This window comes from Aythya marila (assembly GCF_965140915.1).
Source record: "Aythya marila genome assembly, chromosome: 7".
Classification (NCBI taxonomy): Eukaryota; Metazoa; Chordata; class Aves; order Anseriformes; family Anatidae; genus Aythya; species Aythya marila.
The window spans coordinates 8,670,202-8,681,099 of NC_139048.1; the positions used below are offsets into that span (position 1 = coordinate 8,670,202).

Sequence of the window (10,898 nt, forward strand, 5' to 3'; positions counted from 1 at the left end):
TTGAGAACTAATTCTGGCCAAGGTATCAAGCAGTCAAATTTAGAAAGACAAACAAATCTTTAGGCTGATCCAAAAACTAACATCAAGATTACAGCTGACTAAGAGTCTGATCCAGCCTATTGGCTCAGCTGATTCAATACTTCCTTAAAAATCTCTGTGCACTGGGAACAACGCTGCCATCTACACTATCCCCCATCGGTGGAAACTCCAGAATTGCTCAGGCTCCCACATAGTTTTAGACTAACTCAAAGATCTTTCAAGAAGTCTGTTAACAAATACAAATCCCCCAGCACCAGAATCTGGATGAGGAAATGCAAAATGCCAACAATTAATATTGAAATGCAAATATTTACTTGATTCAAAAAGAAAGCAAGCACCAGAAAGCTTGTGCCATGCAGTTTGTGCGATGCAGGAACTGGGAATGTCCTCAGCACGGTCTCAGTGCCAGTCACTTGATCCGGGCCAAGGCCAGAGGCAGCCTGCGGGGTCATGCATGTGAGTAGCAGTCTGTGGTGGTGGCAGGAGAACCTGGGCACCTTCTGTGTCACCAGCGTCTGTGGTGACCGTACCTTTGGGCTCTGGAGAAGTGCTGCGAAGCCCTCGGTCCCCACTGCACACGGGAGTCTGGAGGAAGGCCTGGGGATCTCAGAGAGTCACCCCAGAGAGCTCCTGTTGCAGAGGAGAGAAACACAGATGGGATAAGGGCTTTAGGACCAAGGGATAAGCTCAGCACCTTACAGCCTAACAAACACCGTTTGGCTTGGAGTTATCTAACAATAGAGAACTATTGGAGTTAGAGATAACTTTGTCCCTTCAAAGGGCAGCTGGAGCTTTCCATCCCGGGAGCCCAGGCGGGTTCGTTTCTTCTAGCAGGGCCCATGGGAAAGGGGAACAGAGAGAAGGGGAAGACTAACAAAATTATGACACCTTCTTGGGCTTCAGCTTGCTTAGCAAGTGCATAAAATAGGGTGCAGCTTCCTGAGAGAAGCATCCCAAACCTCTGCTCTCCGGGTGACACACCAAGCAAGCACCAAGGCCACCAGGAAGCTATCAGGGAGGTACAGCTACATCTCTGCTAAAGGGAGAGGTGGCATTTGGGAGCAGCTCAGTGGGGCTGGGATGAACAGATGAGGCCTGTCACGGTTGCTGTCTCCTGAGGTTTATGGCTCTTGCAGTGGGGTCCTTCACAGCCGTGGCATTCACAGTGGTAGCTTCCAGCCCCGAGGATTCACACGCCCTAGTTCAGGCAGGGGTTGGGTTTGCAGAGGCTCACGGTGCTCTTCGCTTCTGCAACAAATGCAAGCAAAACAGCAGGGTCAGGCACGGTGACAGAGCGGTCGTCGTTCAGACCCACATCTGTCAGGAAAAAATTCTACAGAGATAGCAGCTGAATGTCCCCGAGGTCAGGAGATGTCAGCTGGGGCGAGTGGGGTGGGAAGCACGCAGACATGGCAGAGGGTGTAACCCTACAGCCCTGTTTGTACACGGAGGGCAAACTCCTCTGTGTTTAACCTGGAGAAGAGGAAGGATGGCTTTGCTGGATGTTCTGATCTAAAAGGAAGCATCTTCAGAGCCGTGCGCTGAGGACATGGGCACCTCTAAACCTCCCAGATCCAGACACTGCCAGTGCAGAGCGAGACACGTGCCCTGCTCCAAGCAGTTTGCAAGCCCCGATACCCCCGGAGTTCAAACCCCACTTTGCCCTGGAGAGGCCCTGAGGTTGTACCAGAGGTCATCAAGGACAAGAAACCAGCTGGGATGCAGGGATGGCATAAGGGGAAAACAATACGGGAACTATTTCAGTGCTTTTTCCTTGGAGATTTGAGAGAAAAGCCTGCAACAATAGCCTGAGATATTCTGTTCTTGTGAAATATGGGACAGATTTCCCAGCCCTCCGAAAGGAGCAGACCGCAGCTGGCAGCAGGGCTGGCAGCATTTCAATAGCAGCAGCCCAGAGAAATTTGCTTCCAGCCTTCCGGCACTTCCACAGCAGCGTTGGCAAGGGTGTGAAATTCCTCCAGGGAACAACCACGCAGTGTAGGGGCTGCACCCGCTAGCCTCACCCTTTGCTCCGCAGCAGGAAAAGCAGGCAAAGGGAGTAGGAAAGGAAGAAGAGGGAAAGATTGCAACGTCTATCCTCTATCCATCACAATGGTTACTACAGATCACAACACGTTATAGTCATTCCCCCTGTAGAGGTAAGGACGATTGCACGTCAACACTCAAACCTACACCTGAGACAGGCAGCTTTAGCACTGATGCCAGTCCTAGAGTTGAGGGATCTCGATCATCAGTTCCTGTTGATTTGACGTGGAGTCAAGTTGACCTCAACAGCCTTTTTGTTGTGGTCAGACATCCCAGATGGGGTCCTGCCTGACGGCACATCCCCATGGACAGGTGTCTTTGCCTTCATCGCAGGGTGGCAGAGCTGCTGGCAACCAAAAGCCAGAAGGACCTCTCAGACCCACCACACACCTCCCAGGCCCTGGCTGCCCCCCTGAGAGCTTTCCTGGTGCTCTGCTCCACACGCCTTGTGTCCACCACTTCCCTCCGCGGCTGGCACACAGCGCAACCCGGGGGTCCCTATTTGGGGGAATCATGCCCAGACACCATTGCTCTGAACTCAAGCCTCCTGTTAACACAACATCACCTTAAATCAGCTTCTCTCACTCCAGGGAGTCTACCCTTTGATGATGCCGGTATTTCTATTCATTTGTTATTTTTTTTATAATTAACACTTAGGATCCTTTCTCCTAGACCCCAGGTCATCTTTTATGGTCTCTTTTCAGCTAAGCCTTGTAATAAATACAATACTCCAGGTGTCCAGAGGCAGGGTCTGTTTTTCACATACTTCTATCACGAGTCTTTCTTTTTAAGTCCTTTCACAGACAATGATTCTGCTATTAAGTCTTGGACTTAGGGCAGAAGAGTGAATGAAGGGTTTATCTTTACATCAACCTGGGTCCCAGCCTGTACAGTACAAACAGTGATTACCTGCATGTGAAATGAAAGCGACGATTCAGTCTCAGGATGTTATTAGCCTGGATCATTGAACCTTGCTGTCTCTTCCCCTTCATCTGTGTCCTTGTGGTTAATTTCATGGTAATAACACATAATAACACAACTGAAAATACTGCTGCAGTAGCAGCACATTGAACATCGCCAGGTAGGAACTGCCTGCAGAGGCCTGCCAAGAGACAGGCTCCTCATCCCAAAGAGACAGCTCTGTCATTGTTTTTCTAACCCTGGAAGAGCCACGGCATGCCAATAGATGAAAAAGACCTTTGATTGTGCTGTTAATCACAGCACTGCTCAATTTGCCTCTTCTTTTGATCTTACTTATGGGTTAAAACATAACAAGACCAAAGAGCTGAATGTTATACTGATACAAATGAGAAATAAGACATGGCATTTAAAAAGGGGGAGAGATGAGCAGCAAGGAACTACAAGGACTTTCTCCACCACCGATGTCTGCAAACCAGGGCTTTCCATTCTGAAAAGCTCATTTCAATCAAACACAAGCATTCACACTCAGCACACACGTGTTTCAAACTTGATTTCAGTATTCGTTTCCCAGCTGGGACTGCCCCTCAGAACTTGAAATCGTGAAGAAAGCACACAGACGTGAGATTTACGTGAATATTTGAAAATTCTGCCCTCCTGAATGCTGTGGGGATAAGGATTTCGTTCCGCAAACAAAATTAAGCATAAGGTGTCTGAAAACCTCAGTTTATCAGTCTGCAGGCTCCAAAACCAGACAGACTTTGGATTTAGGATTAAATCCTGTGCAATGCAAACAAAATCTTAGTGTCCCATAGTGGGACACTCGCTCAGGTTCCTCCTCCACTGAAATTCAAAGCATCGATGCGCTTCATGAGACTGAATGCATCCCTGTGTTGTCCCACCTCAATGAGTATCCTGACATCAGTATTGTATTGGGCCACCCCCACGTGTATCAGTGAGTCCCAGCCCACCGCTGCTTGGAGAAAGCTCTTGAGGAACACCTTGTAGTGTAGGAACCCCTCCAGTGTGACTCCCGCTGAGCTGTCTATCAGGAAAAGGAGATCCACGCCACACTCAAGGCTCACTCAGCTTTGGTGCTGAGAGCGCAATGTGTTGTGTACGGTGTGTACTGACCCCTACAGTCATTCCTGGGGCCCTGCCACGGGCACCACCAAGGCAGGACCCAGCTGAGAAGGAAGGAGGGAGAGCACAGGTTCACACCTACCGCAATGGATGTCTCCTCCATACCCGACTGGGAACAGGCAGTGGTATTTGTCCAGCCCCTCTGGGACACAGGTGCTGCCGTTCTGGCACGGCTGGGAGTTGCAAGGGTCTAAACGGGACCAGAGAAGGGAAAGATGGGGAGTCAGCAGGGAGCCTGCCCCTTCCCATCCCGTGCTGGCTCGAGAAAGGCCTTTGGTGCGGAAATGGGTCAAACTTCAACCTATCTTCCTACAGCTGGAGCTAACGCAGGGCCATGTGCACCCTCACTCTACTGGGGTGGTTCTCAGACAGCAGTGAAGACAGCAAACCAGACTGACCTCAATGCATTTGCTTTCCAATAATGCCAATGAAGTTACCTTCGTGTAAATACAAAATAGTTAAAAAATATAAAAAAAAATAAAAAAATAGAAACTCTTTGCAGTCCTTCCAGATTTACACTTATAAGCACAACCGTGCTTATCACAGAATCACAGAATTTCTAGGTTGGAAGAGACCTCAAGATCATCGAGTCCAACCTCTGACCTAACGCTAACAGTCCCCACTAAACCATATCCCTAAGCTCTACATCTAAACGTCTTTTAAAGACTTCCAGGGATGGTGACTCCACCACTTCCCTGGGCAGCCTGTTCCAGTGTCTAACAACCCTTTCGGTAAAGAAGTTCTTCCTAACATCTAACCTAAAACTCCCCTGGCGCAAGTTATGAGTGAGGTCTGATGTTCCCATTCTGAGAGGTGAACAGAGATACACCAAGACTTAGGTCTAAGACCCTTCAGGGCTAGAGAAGCATTTCAGACACCACCTCCTCTTTTCTCACTCAGTGACCAGGTCAGAGCTGGGACCGGGGCTACCTGGGGCGGTGGCATTGTAGATGGAGCCAGTGAGGGCGCTGTACAGGTTGTTGATGGCACCGTCGGCATCTTCAACGGAGAACACGTGCTGCTCGGTGGGCTCGCTGGCCAGCATGCGCAGCCTCTTCAACCTGCCAAGCAATGAGGGGGTTCAATCGCTCATGTAGCCGGGCCCTAAATGGTCCCCAAGGAGCTGAGTACCAAAGCAAACCCCGCACTTGCTGTTTGGTAAGCTGGGCCTTCGTGCCCAACACTGTGAAGTTTCCTACCTTCGAGACTTGATTCCCACTGTGAAAATGGTGACCCCTCTCTTCTTCAGCTGCGTGGCAAGTGTTGTGGTACTTTTACTGGACTTTCCATTCGAAATGATGCACAGGATCTCAGGGACGGTCGAGTTTCTGCCACCCGGGAAGCCCTCGCAGAGAATGCATTCCAGAGCCTGTTTGATCTTTTTTCTCCCACCTCTAGAGAGAAGGGGGATAAAATTGGAAAAGCAGAAATTGAACTTTTTCTCTTGCTATTGCTGATTTCCACATTTCTAACATCTGGAAGGGACGAACTTCACTAATTTCTGTTGCCATGCAAGGCATCCACAGAGACGTCCAATCCTGTCATTCTTGTCATCTTTCCATAGGTCCCATCATCCATCCCTACCTCTCTCCTCTCCAACCCAGAGTTGTGTTAAGAAGACTTAATAAAACAGAGCACTCTATGATGTTTAAGTTTTATTTCCAGTTATGACAAATATCAACTGCTTCTATTTTTCCATTTGAAAATGAAAGCCACTTCTTTAAGAGTGGTTTGGAAAAGCGGTCTAACAGCAACCTCTTGTGGTCCGGTCAGAAACACACTACAAACGGACGTAATGAACAAAGACCAGCACCTCAAAAGTTTTCCTTTTTCTAGGCACATAAATGTGGTATACATTCTTGTCACATATCACCCCTTTTCCTCCAGAGGATCTCCTCCCATTCTGAGATGAGAGCTACAGCCAGGGAGCCGTGCGTCACAGCTTGTGGCCAAGAGTCTGCAGGCTGGCAGTGGGCAGAAAGCCCTTGCCTCTTTCTCCCTGGTTAATTTTTTTATTATTATTTTATTTATTTATTTATTTATTTATTTATTTTTTACAAAAGTCATTTGTCTATCCTGTAGAAAAGCTCCTGAAAATACAAATGCTAAGCTTCTTAGTGTATTCCCAGAAACTCAGCAGGACTGAATACAAGGCATGACTTCATCATGGCTTTGCCAATGCCCTTTACTCTAAGTAAGCATAAAAAAAAAAAGCCACTCGGTGCTCCAGTTGTCTAAACCTACACTAAATTCAACTGAAAGCAATACCCTCATCTGCTAGGTTGCATGCCAGCAGCACTGGTATGATAGGGAAGGTGCACCAGCCACCAACATTCACACAAGCTGTCCCCAGCCCTTCTCATTTTGGAGATGGGATCATCCGGAACAAGCATGGGGCCATTTAAAACACAACACAAATTGTCTACATCAGCCCTTTCTTGTCCTTCCCCAGGAAACCATCCATTCCCTCTTGCTTGCCCCCCCCCCCCCCCCCTTTTTTTTTTCTGGTAAGTTTTCCCTGTAACACAACACAAAAGGTTTTCTTGATTTGATAGCACTGCACCAAAACCCAGCTAATTGATGTTGCTTAAAAGTCAGAAGTGGTCACACTGCTCACCATACGTACGCCGTGCTGAGAGCAGCAGACATCTGTGAGAAAAGCTGAGCAAACCTTTCTACCTAACACAGATCAACAAAAGAGAAGGCACTTGGAGGCCATATCGATACCTCAACTGTCACCAAAACAAGTGTTATTTGGGTTGGTTGTCAGGCCCTTTGCAGATCCAAATATATTTCTTGGTGATGAGAAGTCTGGATTCCGAGAGCCTCTGAGAAGAGTATATTTGGGCTTCTAACTCTATTTCCTGGTACCATGGGAACACATCCAAGTCATTCAGGAAGAAAACTTCTGTCTGAAAACCCAACTTCCTTGAATTCAGCAGATACAACACATCACAGATGTCAAGGGGCTAGCAATTCATCGCTACCTGCTAGGTCAAAGGAAATTGTAACCACCAAAACCCAAAGGTGCACACTGTCCTGCCAGCGCTCAGCCAGGCGGGAAGGCCACACTTGCTTTTTCCTCTGCAAGCCCAGAGCTGTGGGTGTGCAAGCTCCTCACCGTACAGCCCAGCAAACAGCAGGAGAGTATCCCTGCACCTCCTGCCAGCAGGAGGAAGGATGTAACCCACAGCCCTGCACAGAAACTCTCCCCTATCTACCACATTCCAGCAGGACACTGGAAGCTTTCTCCCCTGTCAGCCTGCACTGACAAAGACAGAGCAGGATGCACGCTTGTCGCAGGCTGTGGATTATGGACCACAGGCACTGGTCATTCCTCCTCCTTCCTACACGTATCAGAGTGGTGCACGCACAGCTGAGGTGCAAATACCTGGATCTTGCAAAAAGTCTCAGTCCAGAGATCATTCATAGCCCAGAAAAAAGAGAAGAGCTGTAAAATAAGCTGACCTGAACGTGGTGTTCTGGATTCCCTCTTCCACTTCTTGTTTGTTTTGGTATGAATCCAGTGGGAACTCAATGTGGGGAGTTGAAGTAAACTGTATCAGTCCCACATGGACCTAAAAGAAAAGGTTGAAGAGTATGAAAGGAAGGTGCGAGCCTTTTGATCAATTTACAGATTTAGAAACAGTAAATTGTATCACAACAAACATTGTTTCGCATGTTGAACCACTGGCACTCTAAATATATTTTTAAGAAAGAGCATAAACCACAACATTACCTGTACTGATTTGATTACAAACAAGGAAGTTCAACTGCAGACAACATCGGATGCTCTGCTGCAGTTGCAGGCAGCTCAGGATCTGTATTTATCCATTCAGAGCAGCTTGTAGTCTCAAGGATAATAATACGTTTATAAATAACACCTTTTACAGCAAACTATTTAGACACTGCAAGGGCAATCTTTTCATTACTAAAAGCAGCTCCCTCTGGCACTGAGCACAGCAGGTAACTCAAAGCAATTATTTTTCCACTGCTTCCTCTAAAACTATATGCCTTAGTTGAAAATGCCTGAAAATGCAAACAGACTAAATTATCTATATTGGACTATATATCCGGAATATTTCACTGAAGCCTTACAAGAAGTGTTATGGAATGTGACACCTTGAAGGTTAAAAGGCTACTGATTTTCAGTCCTATGTAAGGATTAACAGAAAGATATGGGGAAGCATGGTATTTAAGAAAACGACTCCTCGAATCTGCAAATATTGCAGGGATGAAGGAATACAGCATCCAGCCAGGACCTGTCCTTAACCAAATTGTAATGGGAGATTTCACGGGAATGAAAAACTCCCCTCTGAGCAACATCCCTGTTGGCTGCAGAGAATGTAGGTCCACCAGCAGCTGAGGAGGACAATGACATTGTGAAGAGCTGTGGCAGCGTATGGATTCCCAAATGCCTCTGTACATAGCTGGCATGAACTGCTTCTGTTCTGCCCTCTGGGCTTGTTTTGGAGTAGGGACTTTCTAGAAGCAGGGCCAACAGACTGTCATTTACATCCCTACAGAGAGGTAGAGACCTCCCTACAGAGAACTTGCCAGAGACTAATTCTGCTACTTTCTGGGTGGGGAAAAAAAAAAAAAAAAAAAAAAAAAAAAAGTTCTACCATTTGTAGTGTGTCTACAAGCATCCAAAATGCAATAAAAATCAGTAAAACAAAAAACAAACAAACACAAACAAAAAAACACAAACACAAACAAACAAATCAGAATCTTTCACCCGAAAGATTACGTCTTTTCTGAAGACCAAATGGAAGAGCTTAAATCCATGAAGATTCAAGAAGAGTCCTCCAGCCTCACTGCTTCACAAACCTTTGCTGCATCTTTCTGAATAACTATCCTGACCCCAGGGGAGCTGCCAGGATGAATTTTGCAATTTCACTCAGCATGCTATCACTGGCCTTCCCACACATCATCGAGCTGCTTGAAACTACAATGAGACATTCCTGACACTCACCCTGTCTGGATCAATGTCCAAGGCATCACAGAGTTTGCCTGCGAAGTGCTTTGAATCATTAAAGCCGCTGTTACCAACGCTGTTGGAGCCATCCAAGAGAAAAAGGATATCAACTGCAGCTAGGAGAGAGCAAGATACGTGAGCCGTGGAGCGAGCCACTCTCCAAGCCCGTGGCGTAGGCACTTTTGAGACACGCCGGGCTCTGCGGAGCCAGATGTGTTTCATCTCCAGCGGTGTTCAAAGCACGCTCTGCTTTTGTAAACACAAACTCTGCACAGCTCCAAGGCACTGACAAACACATTTCACAAAGATCTGACCATTCTCCTGCCTTCAGGGCTGTGTCCCTGTGTCACCTCTGCCTGCAGGAACACACTGGTTCCTCCGTGCACGTTGTTGAGGCATCGTGCTGCAGGGGAAGCGCTCGTTCCTCTGGCAGGGCACACAGCTGAGGGGCTGGTGGTGATGTGCACCAGGGAGAAACGTCCACGTGGAGCACACCATGATGGAAAGTCTGAGTTGAACACATGGCACTGCTATGGGATGGGGCTGGAGGGCATGTCCGGCATAAGAAAAGACGTAAATTGACAGGCAGACAGTAGAAAACATCTAACAGGAGAATGAATGATGTAGTCTGTAAGTAGGGGGTGCTTTAGGAACTAATAGGGCCCCAAAAGAAAAAGAAAACAAACATAAACACGAGGGAAACAAAGAAAAAAGAATTCAGAAAGTAGAAGACTTGAGTTATAAAAACAAACTTACGCTGGTCAGCAGCTGAAATCTTGCCAATCGTCTCCTGGTCGGCATGAATTTCTTGTACATTCTTGGACTTCGGCAAAACTGTGGGATCAAACAGATCCATCAATACCAGAAACTGCCTTCAAAAAAATAAATAAATAAATAAACACAGCCTTTAATCTGTAGCAGTAAAAATGCTGTTTTGCTGGGCAGATTTCACACTTGCAAAAAAAATAACATGGTGATGCAGCTCAGCCCATCAGCACCCCCGGGAGGAAATCCCTTCTGGCAGGGACATGGACACAACTTACCAAGCACCTCACTCCTGCACAAGGGAGAACGGTGCCCTGCTCACTGCAAGCTGTGCCAGGCTCCAGCTCTGAAGACTGCACACCAAACAGCTGCAACTGGAGGCATCTATGAAATTTTAATACCATAATAACAGCACCAGCTTTTCCTGTTTCAAATAGACTCTTCACATACAGTCACATGTGTTTGGAAGCTGTTTCTCCAGGTATCGTTTTCCCCCTGTCCACGTGAAGCTAAGTTGCAGAGGTTTACACAAAAACCTCCTGGATTCAGCTCTCGCACCTCTGAGCACAGAACTCCAGGTGGAGATGGGGAGGCAGCTGAGAGAGAAACCATTGATGCAGAAAGACGACTTCAAACGTACCTTGGGGAAGATAGAAAGCAAAGATGAACACAAGTAGCAAGAAGTTCATGATGACAAATCTGAAAGAGAAGAAAAAAATGAAAGGAGTATTAATCCAATTCCTAAAGCAGGTTTCTTTGCCTGCAGCTAAAATCGCCTTGCTGGTTGTCTCATGAAGAGCTCCAAAATGTCTGGTCTGAGTAAAAGCAGTGAATGCAGCTGTCCTGGGAAGAAGGGTGGGAAACAGGAAACAAAACATTGAAATAGAAGGAATGATAGAGCAGAAAGCTCCTCCTGTATACCCGTCTCTCTTCTTCCCAAGCCCAGAGGAACCAGGCTTCACAGGGGAAGGGGGCACGGCCCAGCCCTTCCTCAACAACACTCAGCCCC

The 10,898-nt window shown here is 47.2% G+C and overlaps 1 protein-coding gene across 1 annotated transcript; it reads right to left on the minus strand.

The window, feature by feature from the left end:
- Positions 1 to 3,830: 3,830 nt before the first annotated feature.
- On the minus strand, positions 3,831 to 10,578 carry VWA2 (von Willebrand factor A domain containing 2; the record flags this gene model as incomplete). Its single annotated transcript, XM_082764639.1, has 8 exons — positions 3,831 to 4,087; positions 4,223 to 4,417; positions 5,077 to 5,207; positions 5,346 to 5,540; positions 7,615 to 7,724; positions 9,122 to 9,240; positions 9,881 to 9,958; positions 10,530 to 10,578. 8 exons carry the CDS (start codon positions 10,576 to 10,578, stop codon positions 3,831 to 3,833), a joined length of 1,134 nt encoding a protein of 377 aa, XP_082620765.1.
- Positions 10,579 to 10,898: the final 320 nt, after the last annotated feature.